Below are 20,745 nucleotides of genomic sequence, written 5' to 3'. Positions count from 1 at the left end.
GCAATCTCCTCTCGGGCCCTGAGGTTCCAGGGCTCAGCTCCAAATGCACCACGGGGCTCATAAGGATCAAGCAAGTCCTGACAAACCTTGGCTGTGCCTAGATTTCCCTCTGGCCTAGGGCAGTTCATCAGTAAGCTTTCCTACTGCAATTATGGAGAAATGTTTCAAAGAGCTTCTAAAAAAGCCACATTCCTCTTATAAAGGATGCATTTTATTCCTGTTCTTTTGTGAGAAGATATGACTACAGTATTCTGTGACTGATATTGATCCAGGGTCTTTCCTAACGAGGTCTGGCCTGCTCAGAGAAGCTGTGCCTTGAGATGTGACCCAGTGGGGACAACTTTGCTCCACATTCCCCAAGCCCATCCTGTCTCTCCTCACTCACCTGAGACCTGCTTTGCTCAGAGAAGTGGCTGTGCACAGCCAAAGAGGGGTTTTCTTCTTCTTTTTCAAGCAATAGAAAACTCCTGAGTTTCCCCACTGAAAACAGACACCCTCCTCCAAGGCTGTGCCAAGCCCGAGGTGCCTCCAAGGTGGTTCCCCTTCCCCAAGGCAGAACCATGCAAGGAATGATTTAGACACGCAGGAATTTCTGCAATAAACACAAATGCAGAGTTGACTCAGGGCAGAATTTGATCAGCTCCTGGAGGCCAGAGTAGCTTGGAACTCCAAAGCATCCAGTGGGTTGTTGGGAGGTGTGGGAGTGACCCAAGAGTGAGGAAAGGGAAGTGCAGAGAGCCCTGGAAGTGCTTCTGTGCAGACAGGCTGTGGGGAAGGGCACTGCAGAGCTGCCCTGGGCCAGCTGTGAGGGTGGATCTTCATGCCAACCTGCCCTGGGCCATTGCAAGGGGCTGTGGCCATGGTCACTGCACTGACCCCACGGTGCCAGCACATTGCTCAGGGCTGCTCTCACTGCCCAGAGCCAGAGGGGATCCCGTGCTGGGGCCTTGTGCCACGGCCACCTGCCCTGTGCCGCGCTGGCCGCTCAGGCGCCGCGGAACCAGCAGCAAAGGGCAGTGCCAGGGCCAAAGGCCAGGTCAGCCAGACAGAAAGGGGCCGTGCTGGGCACTGTTTCCATGGCAACCCTCACTGGCTGTGACACCTGGGTCACCTGTCCTGGCACTTGCCATGGAAACCCCTGGCAGGCACTGATGGCACAGACACTGGCACTCAGACACTGCTGGGCCGGGTGCTGAGCACAGGGCTGAGCACACAGAGATGGTTTTGTTCTTGCTGAGCTCCCACTGAGCCAAGGCCTGTCCTGCCCCTCGTCCGGCCATGCTGGGGAGGGGCTGGGGCTGTGGGGAGCTTGGCAGGGAACACAGCCAGCACAGGTGACCCCAACTGAGCCCGGGGATACCCCAGACCATCGGACATCCTGCTCTGTGTATAAAGTGGGGGAACAAGGAGGAAGGGGGGACATTTGGAGTGAGGGTTTTTGTCATCCCAGGTAACACTTGGCAGGATGGGGCCATGTTTCACCAGAGAGCAGGGTCAGCAACAAAGACACAGACACCAACCTAAGAAATTGTGTCATTTATGTTATGCAAAACAGCAAAGAATCACAAAAGGATAAGCTCAGCAAAGCACATTGTCATTAGCAAAGTATTACAAAAGGAGCAGCTCAGCAATGCACCCACCCATCACTACCCAAGATTGCCTGCAGTGATGAAGAAAGATCCAGCCCCAGTCACCCTCAGGCTTTGCCATCCCCCAGATCCAACCTCTCTGTAAGAGGGCCCAGCTTTTACACTGTTAAACAAACAAGCTGACATCACTGCTAGTGTGGGAACTTGTGGTTTCATTCTCCCGTTTGCTTTCTCCCAAAGCCTGGCCAGGACTCAAGGAGGAACCAAGGGAGGTGACTTTGATCCTACAGCCCCAAACAAAGCCAGATGGGGCCTTGTCCTGCTTCTAAATACAGGAAGAAAAATACGTCTTTCAGAAAGGAACAGATACATAGATCCTATTGCTAATAAGACTTTGTTAATTGAAATTAACAGGGCTAATGCCTTTATTAATGTTCAGCTCTTTATTAAAAAGATCAGCTGGGCAGGGGGCTCGACGCAGAGCTCGCCCCCGCAGTCGTAGCTTTCCCAGGCAGCCAGAAGGAAGGCGGCGTGCAGAGTCGGTCACTGGAATCCCGAGCAGCAGCTGTCCTTTCTCCTTTCCTTGTGGCACACCGGTGGCCCGAGGATGAGGAGGCGTGGTGTGCAGAGTCTGTTGCTGAAGTCCAGAACAACAGCTGTCCCCACCCCTTCCTTGGTGGCAGCACCAGGGCTCTCTGTCTCTCTATCACCCTACTTCTCAGAGCCTAATCTAGTCTGTTCCTTCTTAGGTGATGGCGACAGTTAAAAGTCAATCAGGGGATGTGTTTCCCTCTTCCTCAGCTAGGGCATTTGCCTGGATTTCTCTACTGTGTTCAGTTTCTGATTTATATTCTTTTTTTCCCTCCTAAAAATACTCCCATGATCCTAAGGGGTTTCTATTTGCATGTTAGTCTCAGAGTGGCAGCGTGGAGGGGTGGGGGGCCGGTTGTTCCCAGGTAGTTTAAAGAAAACAAACAGAGCAATTAGCTAATTAGCATTTCAATATCGGTCTTTTAGTGTTGCCATGGGAACTAGGAAAGCCCTGACCACGTTTCTGGGGAATACCTGGAAACTGTTCATAACAAATCCCTCCTCTATTTCTTTGATCGGGCTTAAGCCCGCATCAATTTACAGTCTTTGGCTTTTGAGGGCTAACTTCTTTTGACATTTGTATGCTTTCACTCAGGCCTGAGGGTAATTCTATTGTTCTTTAGGAACCAAGTTGTAACTCCTTTTGCTAAAGGACACTTAGTCTTATTAAACAATTACCAAGTACTTAAACCTTTTCTATGGTACTTTAACTCAGAAACAGTTCTTAACACCTTACTGTATATCAGTCTCTAGCAAGTCTTCCTTAAAGTTAATTTTAGGTCCTCTGGTTTCTTAATTACTGTCCATGCACAAGAGGAGGCAGGTGGCACTGTTGGGTCTGGTCCGGCGTCCGGGGGTGGCACTGGTCCTTTGACTCTGGTGACGTGGGTCCAGCCTTTTTCTTGGGTCCGCACTGCAGTGTGTGTGGTGAGTAGTACCTGGAAAGGTCCCTCGAATTTGGGGGTTAATGGAGTAGTAGTGTTCCAGGACTTTATCAACACCCAATCCCCAGGACTGATGTTGTGCGCATTGGTGTCTAGAGGGGAAGTTTGGGGAAGATACCCCTTCTTTCGGAGGCCTTCTAGGGATTTTCCTATGACCTCTAAATATTTCTGGGTTGCTGCCTCCCCTTCCAGATAATCTGCTGTACTGAAAGGGGTGATTAAAAAAGGGAGTCCAAACATCATTTCATATGGAGAGACCCCCATGTCGGACCGAGGTCTGGTTCTGATGCGCAAGAGAGCGAGAGGTAAACACCTGAGCCAATTCATTTTTGTTTCTTCAATTAATTTAGTTAACACATTTTTAAGGGTTCTATTCATCCTTTCTACTCTTCCAGAGCTCTGAGGATGCCATGGGGTGTGTAATCTCCACCTTATCCCCAGGGCTTTTGTTACTTGATGCAAAGTTTGAGCAACAAAATGTGGGCCTCGGTCCGAGTCAATGTTATTGACCAGGCCGTATCGTGGTATGATGTTTTCTAGGATTATTCTTGCCACTTCCTGTGCAGTTTCTTTTCTGGTTGGGAAGGCCTCCACCCAGTGAGTGAGATGATCTACGATCACTAGTAAATGTTTGTACCCCTGCACAGAGGGCATTTCAGTGAAATCTACTTGTATGTTTTGAAAAGGTCTCAAAGCAATTTTTCCTCCCCCATACGCAATTTTTCTCATTACCTTTTGGTCAGTTTTCAGGCAAATCGCACACCCTCTTGTGACTGCTTTCGCCAGATCATAAACTCCAAGGCATAAATTTTCCCGTAAGAAGTGGTCGCACAAACCTTGGATTCCCCAGTGGGTCAATTCGTGTAACTCTACTAGCACTCTTTGAGCTAGGGCTTTATTTAGGAACCTACGCCCATCAGGAGTTAACCATTCTCCTTGTTTCCCTTGATGTAATTCTAGTTCTTTTATTGTTTTTAATTCTTTTTCACTGAACCTCGGCTCTTCCTTTTTTCTTTCTCTACTTGGTCCTACTTCTATTTTAAAAGCTTTTACTGGGTTTCTTGGGTCTAAGGCTGCTTCTTTAGCTATCTGATCTGCTAATCGGTTTCCCTTTTCTTCACGTGTGTGTCCTTTCTGATGTCCCTTTATATGCACCACAGCTATCTCTGCGGGCTTTTGTAAGGATTCTAATACTAGTTTTATCAGTTTCTCATGTACTAGGTTCTTCCCTTTGGAGTTTAAGTAGCCATGTTCCTCCCAAATTTTTCCAAAGGTATGGATGATCCCAAACGCATATTGCGAGTCTGTGTAAATAGTTCCTTGATCTCCCTTTAACAGATCTAATCCTCTTTTCAAAGCATAGACTTCACAACACTGGGCTGACCAGTTCGAGGGCAGTTTCCCTTTTTCCATGACTTTCATGTCTTCCCCATCTATGACAGCATATCCTGAGGCTCTTTTCCCTTCTACTACTCTTGAGGACCCATCTATAAAAAGGGATTTCCCGTATGGCAAGGGTACATCTTCTAAATCCTCTCTCACTTTGGTCTGTAGATTTATGAGTTCAACACAATCATGTTCTAGATCTGCTAGGGGTTCTCCGGTAAGAAATTGTGCAGGGTTTAGACATTTGGAGGTGACTAACTCTAAGTCCCCTGTGTTCATTAAGATGATCTCATACCTCAATATTCTGGAGTCAGTCAACCACTGCTGAGCTTTTTGGCTTAGCACTGTTTTGAGATCGTGGGGGGTGTGGACTTTAATTTTCCCTTGCAGAGTCAATTTTTGGGCTTCTTCTATCAGGATAGCTGCAGCTGCAATTACTTGTAGGCAAGTTGGCCATCCTCTGGCTACTGGGTCTAATAGTTTTGAGAGGTAGGCAATTGGTTTTTTTTGTCTTCCCCATTCCTGGGTTAATACCCCATATGCAATTCCCCCTTCTGTACTCACAAACAGATTAAACTCTTTCTTAAGGTCAGGTAGGCTTAGAACGGGTGCTGAGGATAGTTTATCTTTCAAGCCTCGTAGCTGTTCCTCATCCTCTTCTGTCCACTTTACAGGCTCAGAGTCTACTAATTTATCATAAAGGAACTTCACGCTTTTGGTGTATTGATCTAACCACAGTTTACAATAACCAACCAGGCCTAGTAGCTTCCTTACATCTCTCTTAGTTTTGGGAGCTGGGATAGACAGGATACCTGAGATTCTCTCGGGACTTAGTTTCTTATACCCTCCTCCAATTATGTGACCTAGGTAAGTCACTTCAGATTCTACAAATTGTAGTTTTTCTTGGGATACTTTTAGACCGTTTTCTCCCAGGAAATTTAGGAGTCGAACACTAGTGGTTTTTACCCGGTCTCGCTCATTTCCAGATACTAATAAGTCATCTACATACTGTAAGATCTGAGTGTTTTCTTCAGGGGTGAACTGCCCTAGTAGTTCCTCTAGTGCTTGCCCAAAGAGGTTTGGGGATTCTGTAAACCCCTGTGGGAGGCGTGTCCATCTTAGCTGTTGCTTTCTCCTTCTGTCAGGATCTTCCCACTCAAATGCAAACCAGTCACGACATTCCTCTGCCAGCGGGCATGCCCAGAAGGCATCTTTCAAATCTATAACTGTGAACCAGGCATGTTCCCTTGGAATTTGGCTTAAAAGGGTGTAGGGGTTGGATACTACAGGGTGTCTGGTAATAGTCTTCTTGTTTACTTCCCTTAAGTCTTGAACTAGCCTGTATTTCCCTTCTGCTTTTCTTACGGCTAGTATAGGGGTGTTATGGGGGGACATGCAGGATTCTAGAATACCTTGCTCTAATAGTCGTTCGATCACTGGGGCTAATCCTCTCCTGCCCTCGGGGGATATTGGGTATTGCTTGACTCGGATAGGGGGTGTATCTTTTTGCATTTCTATTTTTATTGGCGTGATGTTCAAGTATCCACACTTACTCTCTTCTGCCCATACTCTGGGGTCTATTTCCTCTATGTCTCTCTGGGTCAGCCTCATGACCTGGACTACCATCCTCCCATCCCTCGGGATGATCCCTACCCCCAGTTGAACTTGCAAGTCTCTTCCCAAGAGGTTACTCCCTAAATTGGGCAGATAGATAAAGTCTGCCAAGCATTGTCTTGAATTCCCCTTGATTTCTATATTCTCAACTATAGATGCTTTAAATGGTCTTCCCTCTGCCCCTAAAACCTCACAGACCTTCTTCCCAATGGTGATTCCTACTGGTAACTTGTTTATACTGGATTTATCTGCCCCTGTGTCAACTAAGAACTCAAATTCTTCATAGTGGGGACCCACCTCAAAGTTTACCAAGGGCTCTTCTTGATGGTTCATTGGGTCCCTTAACTTATAGAGCCCCTGACACCCCTAGTCATCTCCCCTTGAAATCTCTTCTAAGACTTCTTGTTCTCTATGCATTACCTCATCAAACTGAAACTTCTTACAATTCCTTTTAAGGTGTCCTATCTCACCACAGTAATAGCACCTCCTATTGCTTTGTGAGGCCTCAGGTTTCCTGAACTCATTAAAGTTCTTATTTGTTCCATATGATGGTGTTGGTTGGTCTCTAATTTTTGGTAATGGCCCTGGTCTATTCTCACTTGACTTAGACGGCAGTGCTGGTGATCTGTCTGCTCTTATACTTTCTCGAGCAACTGCAACCATAATTCTAGCCTTAGTTTTGGCCTTCTCCTCTTCCCTCCTTAGATAAACTCTCAGGGCTTCTTTGAGCAGCTCATTCATATTCTTTTCTTGCCAGTCCTCCATCTTTTCTAGCTTCCGTCTAATATCGGGCCAGGATTTGGTGACAAACTGGACCTTCAAGAGGACTTGACCCTCTGGGCTATCTGGGTCTATATTTGAATATAACTGGAAATTTTGTTTTAGTCGGTTAAGCCACATTGCTGGCGTCTCATCCTTCTCCTGCGTACTATCAAAGGCCAATTTCGTGTTGCTTCCCCTAGGGATGGACTCTTTGATCCCTCTTATCATGAGTGACCTATAGTCTCTCACGTTTTGCCTTCCTTCTTCCTGGTTGGGATTCCAGTTGGGGTCTACTAAGGGTATCTTTTGGTCCCCTGGGGGCCCCAATCTATTTTCTCTTTCCCATATCTTCACCCCTGCCGTTCGGATTATCCGGACCTCTTCTGGAGAGAACAGAATGCTTAGAATAGAGTTAAGCTCTCCCCAGGTATAAATATTCGGCCCTCGAAATTGGTCTAACTGGTTAGATATTCCAACGGGGTCTTCTACTAAATTTCCTAGCTCTTTCTTAAATCCCCGGACTTCGGAAGCTGTCAGAGGTGCATCTACAAATCCAACTCCTCCAGCTACTCCACCCATGGGGACTTCCCTAAGGGGAAAGAGCCTTTTTACCTGTGGTGCTTTGGATCGGGTGTTACAATATGGCCCTTCTTCTAAGGCCCCATGTAGGGAGGTAGTAGTTGAGGCAGGCGCACTAGGCAAGGGCGCTCCCGTTGGAGAAGGGGAGGAGGGAACTGGGGAGGTGGTTGGAATAGAGGGGGGAAACCCGGGGAAAGGAATAATAGGAGGGGCCAAAGGATTAACTGGGGAAACTGTTGGGGAGGTAACAGGAGCAGAAGGGGGTAGGTAATCAAGGGGGTCCCATCTTTTTCTTTTTCTAGTCTCTTCTTCTCCATTCTCTTTGTCTTCTTCTCTATTTCTTTGTAACTTGCATATTCTCACAGTCTCATTATTTATAGAATTCTCCAGCCAGCAAGCTGCATAAGATAGTTGTTCTATATCAAGGTCCTCTCGGGTTTTTAGGTGTTGGTTTAGCTGATTACACATCCACTGATCTTGGGTTCCATACCATGGCCATTCTCCCTGTAATTCTAACTTCGGCCATACTTCTATACTGTAATGTATCATCTTACTCTTGTTTAGACCCTTCGTGGCTTCCAGAGAATCCCATTGGTCTAACAATTGCCCTAAGGGGCTGTTAGGGGGAATCCTCTTGGCTTTTTCTTTGGAAGGATCTGCTCCTTTACTATAACCTCTTCCCATTTTCAGGCCTCAGAAAGAAAGGGAAAGAAAATACTTTAAATGGTGTATCTATGGAATATACTAACAGGCAATTACAGCTCCATTCCCACAACTTAGCATTTTGAATCCCTTGCCTGAATTTAGTCTCTTAACTAAACCACGACTACCTTCTGGACACTTTACATTGTTTCTTGGTTAGGAAAATCATAGTCACATTCACATCTATTGTCCTCTGTTCTCTTGCTCTTCAGCCTAAGTTTTGGACTTCTTGTTGGACTTTCTAGGCTTGTACCCCTGCTAAGCCTCGCCCCCAACTCCTACTTGGTCCGTTGCCTAACATTCTTACTAGTCTTAGGAAGCTTGGTCTCCCTGCCGAGGTAAGGTCGAACGTCCTGCCGAGCCTTACACTCGAACTCCGGCCAAGCCCCCTTGCCTGACTCTCCTACTAGGCTTGGGAAGCTTGGTCTCCCTGCCGAGGTAAGGTCGAACGTCCTGCCGAGCCTTACACTCGACCTCCGGCCAAGCCCCCTTGCCTGACTCTCCTACTAGGCTTGGGAAGCTTGGTCTCCCTGCCGAGGTAAGGTCGAACGTCCTGCCGAACCTTACACTCGAACTCCGGCCAAGCCCCCTTGCCTGACCCTACTAGGCTTGGGAAGCTTGGTCTCCCTGCCGAGGTAAGGTCGAACGTCCTGCCGAGCCTTACACTCGAACTCCGGCCAAGCCCCCTTGCCTGACTCTCCTACTAGGCTTGGGAAGCTTGGTCTCCCTGCCGAGGTAAGGTCGAACGTCCTGCCGAGCCTTACACTCGAACTCCGGCCAAGCCCCCTTGCCTGACCCTACTAGGCTTGGGAAGCTTGGTCTCCCTGCCGAGGTAAGGTCGAACGTCCTGCCGAGCCTTACACTCGAACTCCGGCCAAGCCCCCTTGCCTGACTCTCCTACTAGGCTTGGGAAGCTTGGTCTCCCTGCCGAGGTAAGGTCGAACGTCCTGCCGAGCCTTACACTCGAACTCCGGCCAAGCCCCCTTGCCTGATTCTCCTACTAGGCTTGGGAAGCTTGGTCTCCCTGCCGAGGTAAGGTCGAACGTCCTGCCGAGCCTTACACTCGAACTCCGGCCAAGCCCCCTTGCCTGACTCTCCTACTAGGCTTGGGAAGCTTGGTCTCCCTGCCGAGGTAAGGTCGAACGTCCTGCCGAGCCTTACACTCGAACTCCGGCCAAGCCCCCTTGCCTGATTCTCCTACTAGGCTTGGGAAGCTTGGTCTCCCTGCTGAGGTAAGGTCGAACGTCCTGCCGAGCCTTACACTCGAACTCCGGCCAAGCCCCCTTGCCTGACCCTACTAGGCTTGGGAAGCTTGGTCTCCCTGCCGAGGTAAGGTCGAACGTCCTGCCGAGCCTTACACTCGAACTCCGGCCAAGCCCCCTTGCCTGACCTTACTAGGTTTAGCTTGCTTGCCTTCCTGCCTTTCTGCTTACTCGGGTTAGTGCCTGCTCTGACGGGGACATCCTGCCCTGCCTTCCAGGGCCATTCCCCTATCTGCTCTGACGGGGACCTCCATCCATGCCTGCCACGGACATCCTACCTGCCCTGTTATCCTCTCCTGCCTGGTGGGGACATGCCTTTTGCCTGTTGGGGATATGCTCTCTGTCTGCCAGGTACATGTCACTCCTGCCTGCTAGGACACCCCGCCCTACCTGCCAGGGACATCCCACCTGCCGTCCTATCCCATCCTGCCGGGGCCGGGGACATGTCCTCTAGGACCTCCACATCCCACCTACCCTTGCCCTGATTGCCAGGGACTTACTTTGCCCATAGGGCACCTCCACACGCTCGGAGGAGGGCCTGCTTTACTTCTAAGGAGACGCCTCAGTCGCTCCTCTGTTCCACTCGCTTCCCCCCGTTCCCGGCCGGCCCCTTCGCAGGAGTCCGGAAACGTGGTACTAGCGGGTCCCTCTCACTTCGGGGGTCCGAGCTGCCGGCCCCCGTCTCATTCACTCACTCATTCGCTTGTCTCCCAGTTTTTCTTACCAATCCGACGCTCCTCTGTGTTGCTCGTCTCACGCTGATCCTAGGGTCCGAAGGTAGCCAGCAACTCCCGAGGGTCCCTCGAAGCAGGTGGTCCAGCTGTCCAGCTGTCCGGGGGTCCTCTTCGGGCGTGGCTCTCCCGGACGAGCCCCCAAATTGAAATGAACAGGGCTAATGCCTTTATTAATGTTCAGCTCTTTATTAAAAAGATCAGCTGGGCAGGGGGCTCGACGCAGAGTTCGCCCCCGCAGTCGTAGCTTTCCCAGGCAGCCAGAAGGAAGGCGGCGTGCAGAGTCGGTCACTGGAATCCCGAGCAGCAGCTGTCCTTTCTCCTTTCCTTGTGGCACACCGGTGGCCCGAGGATGAGGAGGCGTGGTGTGCAGAGTCTGTTGCTGAAGTCCAGAACAACAGCTGTCCCCGCCCCTTCCTTGGTGGCAGCACCAGGGCTGTCTCTCTATCACCCTACTTCTCAGAGCCTAATCTAGTCTGTTCCTTCTTAGGTGATGGCGACAGTTAAAAGTCAATCAGGGGATGTGTTTCCCTCTTCCTCAGCTAGGGCATTTGCCTGGATTTCTCTACTGTGTTCAGTTTCTGATTTATATTCTTTTTTTCCCTCCTAAAAATACTCCCATGATCCTAAGGGGTTTCTATTTGCATGTTAGTCTCAGAGTGGCAGCGTGGAGGGGTGGGGGGCCGGTTGTTCCCAGGTAGTTTAAAGAAAACAAACAGAGCAATTAGCTAATTAGCATTTCAATATCGGTCTTTTAGTGTTGCCATGGGAACTAGGAAAGCCCTGACCACGTTTCTGGGGAATACCTGGAAACTGTTCATAACATTAATGAGCGGGCACAAATATAGCATTTGGTTTGAAGGCTCATGTGGAGCTCAGCTTTGGCCCAGGGCCTGTTCTTCAGGCCTCAGTCAGGGCCTGGTGCTCAGGCCTTGGAACTTCAATCAGTGCTTTGATCTATACAGGAGGTACAAGGTTCATAACAACTCTTTGGATAAGAGAGCTTAGATTTAGGTGTTATGCATAAAGGCAGTCCTCTTCTTCTTCAATTAAGTGCTGTTCAAATTCATTACTCAGAGCTATCATTTGATTCCTTTTAAAACATGCCTAGTTAGATGCTATTCTCTCTTCTTTATCAAATGCCCCTTTCTTTCTTTAGCCTGTGTCTCTTTTTAGACAAGTCTCCATTTCCAGCATGAAGTGTCACAACAACTCGAATACAGAATCATAACACACCAAGTGCTCACACTGCAAGGATCACAGGGACTGCATGAATTCATTTCACAGCAGCCTCCAACTTAGAAGCCAATCCCAGCATGAAGAATTTTCTTCTTGCTGCCACTCTTCTACTGATTGTTCTATCGAGGCGATTCCTGATTGTTGGACCTCAAACCCAGCACTTATAGACATTCCTGCAACATTCCTGTCCCATGGTAGCACAGGTTCCTCCTTGGCCAGCAAGCAGATAGTCCAAGGCCATGCACTTCTGTAGAGCCCTATTCGTGTTTGTTGGAGCTCACGGGATGTGCTCTTGGATATTTTCACAGGAGCATCTGCTATTTCTTCTAATAGTTGATTTAGCTCATTCATGCAAACTCCACAGGACGAGGCAGTGCACGTGGGGCACAGGGTGAACCAGATCCTTTTGCTTTCTGAAACCCACGGCACTCCCTGGGGGGAGAGTATTCTCTTGGCGCCAGCTCTTCCTGGTGGTTGTTGCTGAAGGACCCGAAATGGTGGCCCTGCAGCTGGGAGTGGTGTGACACTGACACTGACCAGCTCCAGCACTCCGAGTTCTACTGGCATTGGGAGTGATGGTAAAGCAGAGAAATACTCTTACACCGTGGCCTCTAGAACTAGAACAGGGTTTGGTTTCTCCGGAAGGGAAATCCAAGTGAATCCTGTCAAACTGATCCTTGTATCCCTGTGTTCCACAGCAGTTTTCTATAACTGTCCCTGCTCTGATTCCATTACGAGGCAGAGCCCATGGACAGAGTTCTGGCCACCCCACAGGGTGGGCCCTCTAAGGGAACCCCATTCCTCCCAACTGCAGCTGAGACCACACCCAGCCATCAGTGACATTGAGTACTTTGGCTACTTTGAGCTTTAAATTTTCAAAACAGTTTCCATGACTAATCCTTGGTGAACCTCTAGAGGTGTTTGTGGCAAAGATTCTGGCTGACTCTCAACGTACAACTTACAGATATCAGCAGTACTTCAGTGACAAGGTTAATCATTCTTTTTCCTCAATCTCATGCAGGATAAGGACAATAATTCTGTTGTCCATGAAGCTGGCACCTTTTTAATTCCAGAATAATGCCCCCGAGGTCCTTTGCTTGTCCATTGGGGCAAACAGAGAGATTTGGTCTGGCAGCATGTGTAAAACAATCTCCTGTAATATCTACTTGTTCTCACACAGAGCACTTGGCTGCAGGGACACATTCCCATCGTTCCTGCCCAGGTTTCAGGATTCAACCAGTGCTGTCTTTCCCAGGAGCTGTCCCTTCAGCTGCCTCGGGAGGGCCTTTTGGCCTCTGGACCCACACTCTGGTTCCATTCTTAGCACTGCTGGATCCAAACCCTTTATCTCCACCAGCAGCAGTGATTTGAGGTGGATCTCCTTTTTCCCAATTGTTTTTAAAACTGACAATATCAATAATTGTGCTACCCTGTCGTGGGTTTGAATAATCCAATCTTGTTCACTATTGTTTAACCAATTTCCTTCAATTTCTCCTTGAAAATCTGCATCAGTTCCTCCTCTCATGACATGAGCACTTTGCAAGGCCAAGCTCCAGTGAACAGTTATGGAACCAAAGTGTCCTGGAGGAATCTGGATTCCTGTTCCGGTCTTGTTAACTCTCATTTGCTTCTGATTTATCCTAACTAATTCCAATGCATGAAGGTCCAGCCCTGCAGCCTCTGGGCTGGCCCTGCCAGGGCCATCACAGCCAGAACAATTTCCCAGGCACTCCAAGTCTCACTGTCCATGGCTGTATTTGCAAATTGGGAGCAGCTGTGCACAGCCAGGGGGTTTCCATTTCCCCAGGGGGCCATTGCTAAGGGCATGGAGCACATCTGGGAGATGGCTTCTCCATGGGGACAGGTTCCCATCTCCTGCTTTTGTCAACTGCTCTTTTAGCAATCCCTTCACCCGTTCAACCAATCCTGCAGCTTGGGGATTGTCTGGGACATGAAAAACCCAGCAGTCTTAATCACTTTATTTCTCACAGTAATAGAAAAAGCATTCTGCATCACAGTATCAGCAAATCCTATAAAAACAGCCAATTTCATCCCTTCCTCCTTTCTTCATTGTACACAATTCACAAAGTTTACCACTGACAGCTGGGTCTTGGCCAGTCCTTTTCTGTGGGGTATTCAGTGTCACAGGGAGCAGTCAAAGCTGTCAAATTAGTATTGTCAGCATTATTTCACATTATCAATTTTAAATTATACAGATATCAATACAGATCATTGGGTTATATTATATATAGCTATTATTATTATTATATCATTTGAACAAATGAACCTGAGTTCATGATTTAAACCTTCTGTCACTCCATGTGGGAGTATTCTAACAACAGTTTTTCCTTCTGTTGGTGCTGTTTCCAATGTGCTGTTAACAAAATCCATCTCCGTCTTCCCAAACCCACAAGATCTTTTCCTTTTCCCATATGCAATTTTTGGATGCATTTTAAGACATCCAGGGGTTCAGCCTCTTTTAACCGACTGCCCCACTGCTCACACGGTGCTCTGACCTCAGCCCACTCCAGAGCCAGGGAACTCCAGGGAAGGGCTTCCCATCTGGGAATTCCTGATGGGACTGATTCCTCACATCTACATTTAAAAAGTGACATTTTGTTGTGATCTGGCCAGACTGTGCCACTTTTGTTTTACCAGTGGGCAGGGTCAGCACCAAAGACACAGACACCAACTGAAGGAATCAGTATCAGTTACTGTAGCTCAAAGCAGCAAGGAATCACAAAAGGAGCAGCTGAGCAATGCACCCAGCCATCACCACCAAAGATTGCAGCAGTGATTAAGAAAGATCCAACCCCAGTTACCCTCAGGCTTTACCATCCCCCAGATCCACACAGCAGCTGGGGAAGCTGTCACAGCCAAGGGCTGCAGAGCCACTCCCAGACTCTGGCAATTCCTGCAGGTGCCTCCAGCCACAGGTGAGGCTCCAGCCTCGCTGTGAGAGGGCCCAGCTCTGACATTGCCGAATGAACAAACTGACAGCACTTCTGGTGTGGGAACACCTGGTTTCATTCTCCTCTTGGGTTCCTCCCAAAGCCTGGCCAGGGCCCAAGAGGAACCACGGAAGGTGACTTTGACCATACAGCCCCAGACAAGGCCAGATGTCAGATTTCATGGCCTTGTCCTGCTTCTAAATACAGAAAGGTCAATACATGTTTCACTAATGAGTGGATACATCTATCACAGCACTAATGACCATGCATATTTCATTAATGAGCAGATACAAAGACAACCTTTGGTTGGAAGGTTCATCCAGAGGCCACCTTTGGCTCAGGGCCTGTTGTTCAGGCCTCACTCAGGGCTGTTGTCCAGGCCTTGGCACTTCAGGGACGTGGTTTAGTGCTGGGCTTGACAGTGCTGCGTGACCGGCTGGACTGGATGAGCTCAGAGGACTTTCCCAACAGAAAGGATTCTATAATTCCATGATTCCATCTGCTGCATTCAGCCAGCTCCATGTTAGCAGCATTAAATTGCTCAGAAAGTTTCTTCTTGCTCATCCCTTGAGGCCTGAGGCTTCAGCCCCTTCAGCTCCTGGTGCTCAGCTGCTCATGCTGAACCAGATGAGTCGGAGAGAAGAACACAGTCCATCCAATTCCTTCTGGGACACGGAGAGGGGAGGCTGTGGAAACAGGAGCATTGTTTGCTGTGGCCTCCTCTCTGCCCTTCACGCCTTTCAGCGCTTTGAACCAGCCCAGAGCTTTCTCCAAGAGTGCAATGGAGCAGCTGTTCCTGCTCCCCGCTCTGGCTCTCTCCAGTCTCTCACCTTGCCTGCTTTTGTCCCTCTTGCTGTGCCCTCTGCTCCCCCAGGGCTCGGTGGCTGCTGCCCAGGACTGTGGGACTGGCACAGATCCAGTGGGCGAGACCCTCCTTTCTCTGCCCTTGGAGCTGCCTGGGCACAGCAGCCTTTTCCATCTGGAAGCTCCCCATGGACAGCTGTCCCCAGCTCCGTTCCTTGAACAACCTCCAGGAGCTCAGGGCTGCCACCTCAAGTCCCTGCTGGCCCTGGGGGCTCCCAGGTGCCTCAGGCTGCTGTGACACCGCTGCACAGGGGAGGGAAGAGTGGCAGGGGCTGTGCTGAAAGTCAGCTCCATGTGCTGCTGCTGCTGGGGGGTCATTTGTCCAGCCCTGCCCCAGAGTCAGGGGGCAGATCCAGGCCCTGCTGCTGCTCCCTGGGGATCAGCCCCAGTTTGGGTGCTGCTGTCAGGGCCAGCAGGAGCAGTGGCTGCAGCAGCGGGTGCTGACAGTGCCCCAAGCCCCGGGGCCAGAGGGGTCCCTGGGTTGGGGCTGGGAGGGAGCTGCCCCTTGTTCTCCCCCTGCCTCACCCAGAGCTGGGCCAGGCACAAGGGGGGCAGCAGAGCCAGCGGGGAGCCTGCGAGTCTCTTCCAGCCCTGTCTGCTCCGAGTTTGGGCCTTGGAGCCTCAGGTGGCCAAAGGCAGCTGCTGCTGGTCCCTCTGTGTGCCCGTGTTCAGCAGTGCTGCTCCATCAGTCTGTGCCCAGCAACGGGGAAAAGCCTCAGCCCTGCAGGGCCAGGAGCTGCCGGGCTCTGCCTGAGCAGCTCAGCCAGGTTGAAGGGAGATGCTCCCCACGGGAACCAGGAGCAAAGGACACTCCTTTTATAGGACATGTTTTCTATTTAAAGGAAAAAAAAAAAAAAAGAAAAAGCAATAAAAACTATATAAATATGAAAGATAAAAACAAAACCTAAGTGTGTTGTGAAAAAACTTCTCTAGCTTAGGATTAAGTGGTAACTGATCTTATGAAAAAGAGAACTCAGTTATTTACTTTATGAATGAGCTGATGGCATGGATCCATCTAACTGACCTCAGCAGACTTTTTAAAAGTTTTAGGGGTTTGTTTCCAACATTGTTATTTTAAATTGTGGTTGAAGCAAGAGGAAATTGCTTTGTGCCCTTCCAGCTTCAAGCAGGACTGGGAATCTAAACTCTGTCAAATCACAAACCCTTCAGAAGATGCCCTTGCTTCTCACCCTGTGAATGAGCTGCACATTCCCTTTGAAACTGTCAGGGGTTTCTTAAAGACACAAAGTCCCACTTAGAGCTTTTTGCTCTGGTTTGGAAGTGGGAAGGGCAATTCTCCATCCATCAGCTCCAGCCTGCACTGCCTCAGGAACACGGCCCACTCGCCAGGTTTGGCCCACTCATGGCACTTCTAGAGGAGGAAGAAAGTGCAACTGCACCATTCCAGCCAAAAAGGAATGAAGAGTGGGACAGACAAAACATCCTGGGGAGATGCAGGCATTCAGCTGGGACTGTGGAGAGTTTAGTCCTTGCCAATGGGATGTGTGTCCCCAAGCGCAATCTCCTGGCCTGCAGGAGAGTCTCGCTCACCTGCCAAAGCAGAAAGCTCAGGGCTGTGCTCAGAAGGGGCTTGTCTGATGCAAAGCTGTCAGAGCAATGTGAGGGCAGAGCCAGCCCAGCTGTGCCCAGGGCTGAGCCCAGCAGAGCCCTGGCAGAGCCCAGAGCAGCCTCAGCACCCGCAGAGCCCGGCTGCAAGGAGAGAAACCAGAAAGCGCCCCTCAGCTGAAGGCTCCTGTCCCCTTGTCCCAGCCGCCCGCGGTGCCCAGGCCATGCTGGCCGTGCCCAGAGCGGTGCCCAGAGCTGCCCCATCACTGCTGCCTTTGGCAGCAGAGCAGGAGGGCAGGACATGTGCCCAGCCTGCAGCCAGCCACGGCACATCCAGCCCTCAGCAGCTGCCCAGAGCAGGATGCTCCTGTGCTCGCTGCCATCTCCCCAAAGCTCTGATCCCACCATGCCAAGCAGACGGGACCCACCTCATGCCATCCCCCTGTAAGAGACGGTCCAAACTTTCCTTCATTTGCCTCACGGCCGTCACAAGGACCCTGCAGACCCCTGACAGGAGTTCTGGCCTGGCTGGGGTGGACACGTGTTGAGGAATTGGCACAGCTGCCCAGCCCACAAGGAAGAGAAAGAACAAGCTGTCAAGTTTCGCAAACATTTGTCCTGCTTTGCTGCAAGAGTTCTGCTGCACACACAGTGTGGAAAGTCAAGAGAAGCTGCAGTTGGTGGCACATCTTGTGACAGAAGCTGCACCTCATTCCCCAGGAAAAGTTCTTGGAAAGAGCAAACAGGACTCCCAGGAGTAGAGTCCGGGAAAACTGAAACAGCTTTTAGGAAATGAAATGAAAATGGAAAGAAACAATCCAAGATGTTTTTCTCTATTTATTTTCATGCTCCCCTTTTCCATCTTGCACTACTTCTCTATGCCATGAATTCCAAATGCATCTCACCTCTAAGATCCATGACATGGCAAGGTCTAGACACTGGCAAATACCATGAGCTAGACACAGTGTGCCTTCCCCTGGTTTTCTTGGAAAGCAACGCTGTAAACTAAATGCAGTGCTTGGGTCAGGTACAAATTCTGCATTCAGGGAATGTGCCCCGACAGGGTTTGATCCTCAGCAGGGACAATGCACAGCAGCGACCGAGGGGATCCCTGTGCCCCTGTGCAGGAGTCCAGACTCTGGGTCTGGCCTGAACAGCGCAAAGTTCCCGTGTTTGGACAGGCTCAGGGGCTGCCCCCGGGGAGCGCGGGGCTGGGCGCGGGGGCGAGCGGGCAACGGACAAACGGACACGGGGACAAACGGCCCCGGAGCTTCAGTTGCAGCGGCAGTAGCGGCAGCAGCAGCAGCGGCAGCAGCAGCAGACAGAGCAGCGAAAGCAGCAACTTTGTGGAGTCCCTCTTGCTCCTCCTCTCCCTCTCCCGCTGTCCCGCAGCCTCTCCCGCTCTCCCGTTCCCGCTGTCCCCTCCTCTCCCGGTCTCTCTCTCCCCATACCCGGCCGGGCCATGCCCCCGGCCCGCCCCCGGCCCCGGGCGGGGCTGTCCCGTCCCCGGCCCCGGCCGTCCCGCCGCCGTCTCGCCCCCGCCCGGCTCTGGCCGTGCTGGCGCTGGCGCTGCTGGGCGGGCATCAGTGCCTGGGGCTGGGGCGGCATCGCCTCCCTTTGGCTCCGCCTGGCCCGAGCCCGGCCCCGGCGCCGGCCCCGGCCCCGGCGCCGGCTCCTCCCGGGCCCCGCGGAGGACACAGGCGGCACAGCCGCTGCCGTCGCCTCCGCTGCGGCTTCCCCGGCCCGAGCTCCGCCGCTCGGCAGCGCGGCCGCTGGCCCCGAGCCGCCGCTGTCCCGTTGCCAGGAGCGAACGCCTGGGGATGGCCGGCCCGGGGCGCTTGAGGGGCGCTCGGGGGCCGCTCCTGGCCCCGGGCCGAGCGCTGACAGCCGCGTCCCGCCGGCAGGGAAGGCGCAGCAGGGCCTGAAGGAGCAGTACCGGCTGGGTTCGCTGCTGGGCCGCGGCGGCTTCGGCAGCGTCTTCGCGGCCACGCGGCTCTCGGACGGCGCCCCGGTGAGCAGGAGGAGGGGGCGGAGGAGGAACGGGAGGAGGAGGAGGAGGAGGAGGAGGATGGGGCTGGGCAGGGCGGGCGGCGAGCTGAGCCCGCTGCTTCTCTTGGCTTGCAGGTGGCCATCAAAAGGGTGCCACGGAACCGCGTCCTGCACTGGGGCGAGCTGGTGAGTGAGCGGGGCCAGCGGCAGAAGCCGGGGCGTGCCGGGCGGGGATGAGCCGGGGCCCGGCAGGGTGGAAGCCGCCGGGACGCCTCGAGGGAGAGCGGGCGTGGGGCCAGCGCAGGGCGCAGAGCATCCCGGGCTGGGCGAGGGCTTCCCGAGCCCCGGCACGGCCTCAGCCCCACTGACGGCATCGTGCTCCTCCCGCAGCCCGACGGCACCAGCGCACCCCTGGAGGTGGTGCTGCTGGCCAAGGTGTCCACTGGCTTCCCCGGTGTTGTCCAGCTGCTGGAGTGGCTTGAGCTCCCCAACGACATCTTGATGGTGCTGGAGCGCCCAAAGCGGTCTCAGGACCTGCACCATTTCATTCGGGCACGGGGGTTCCTGTCCGAGGAGGTGGCGCGGGAGCTGTTCCGCCAGGTGCTGGAGGCCGTGCGGCACTGCACCAGCTGCGGGGTCCTCCACAGGGACATCAAACCAGGGAACATCCTGGTTGACCTGGCCACCGGGGAGGCTAAATTGATCGACTTTGGCTGTGGCACCTACCTGCAAGACACAGCCTACACTCACTTTGCAGGTGAGTCCACACAGGGGTGTGCTCCCGGTCCCAGCATCTCACGGCCCAACATCTCCTAGCCCAAGCTGGCTGTGGCATCGGGGATTGTCCCTTTTGCTGCCCTTGATGGCACTGAGATTTCAGCCGAGTTGCGTTTCAGCAGGGCTGGGTGGGGAGCCAGCTTCCAGCCCTGCTGGCAGCCTTTGCCCACCACTCTGCCCGGGGCTGGGGCTGGGGCTGGGGCAGCCAGCCCAACAAAAACACCCGTGGGTGGGGGTAGCAGAGAGGGGGGGCCAGAACCTGTGGCCCAGCCGGTTTGGTGTGCAGGTGAGAAAGGGCTTGGACTGCTCCACTCACCTGGTTTGCTTTGGATTCATCATGTTCTTTGGGGCAATGCAGGCAGGGAGGATGAAGGCATGGTTTTCCCCAGCACTGAGTGGGTTTTTCCTTGTCATACTTGGGCCTTGCCAGGGCTTCAGCTGCCCTCTTTCAAGACCAGTGGCTTCTTTTCCAACCCCAAGTCTGTACACAAGTCCCAGGTGCTGGCCAGAGGGCAGCGATCACCCCGTGTGCCACTGGGGCAGCCCCCGCATGCCCAGGGATGCTGGGGCCAGGCTCTGGGAGCAGCAGCATCCCCCTGCTGAAGCCCATCTCTATTCCATAGGAACACGGTCATACAGCCCCCCGGAATGGATGCATTTTGGCTGGTACTACGGCAAGCCAGCTACTGTCTGGTCCCTGGGCATCGTGCTGCACCAGATGGTCTGCGGGGAGCACCCTTTCAGGGGCTGCCAGAACATCAGCTGGGACCATCAGCTCTCGCTGCCACAACGGCTCTCTCCAGGTGGATCCCCATCTGTGGCCACAGGGGCAATACCAGTGCTGGGAGACAGCAGCAGCTCGTGAGCATCCCGCTCTGGCAGCTGCTGAGGAGGGGGCACATGTCCTGCTCTCCTCCAAAACAGGGAATTGATGGGAAAGTTTAGGCCCAGCTCTGAGCACATCCAGCATGGCCTGGGCATGGGAATAGTGGGGCAAAGCCAACAGGAGCCTTCTCCAACTGACCGGCGGGTTCTGGTTTCTCTGCCCAGAGTGCCAAGATCTGATCAGGAGGTGTTTATCCATGCTGGACATGGAAAGGCCTTCATTAGAAGAGCTGTTGTGTGATCCCTGGATGCAGGACGTTCATCTGCCCTAGATGAAGGGAGAGAGCCACAGGCACACTTTGATGCAAGGCCCT

The 20,745-nt window shown here is 52.2% G+C and overlaps 1 protein-coding gene across 1 annotated transcript; it reads left to right on the top strand.

Annotated features, from left to right (window-relative positions):
- Positions 1–17,865: 17,865 nt before the first annotated feature.
- Positions 17,866–20,745, top strand: LOC128820921 (serine/threonine-protein kinase pim-1-like). The gene is made up of 6 exons (XM_054001761.1): positions 17,866–17,922; positions 18,072–18,791; positions 18,905–18,955; positions 19,160–19,526; positions 20,170–20,349; positions 20,597–20,745. Exons 1-6 carry the CDS (start codon positions 17,866–17,868, stop codon positions 20,701–20,703), a joined length of 1,482 nt encoding a protein of 493 aa, XP_053857736.1. The 3' UTR covers positions 20,704–20,745.

Source organism: Vidua macroura, chromosome 32 (genome assembly GCF_024509145.1).
Source record: "Vidua macroura isolate BioBank_ID:100142 chromosome 32, ASM2450914v1, whole genome shotgun sequence".
NCBI lineage: Eukaryota > Metazoa > Chordata > Aves > Passeriformes > Viduidae > Vidua > Vidua macroura.
Note: the sequence above shows the minus strand (reverse complement) of the source record. Positions and strands in the feature narration are given on the sequence as shown.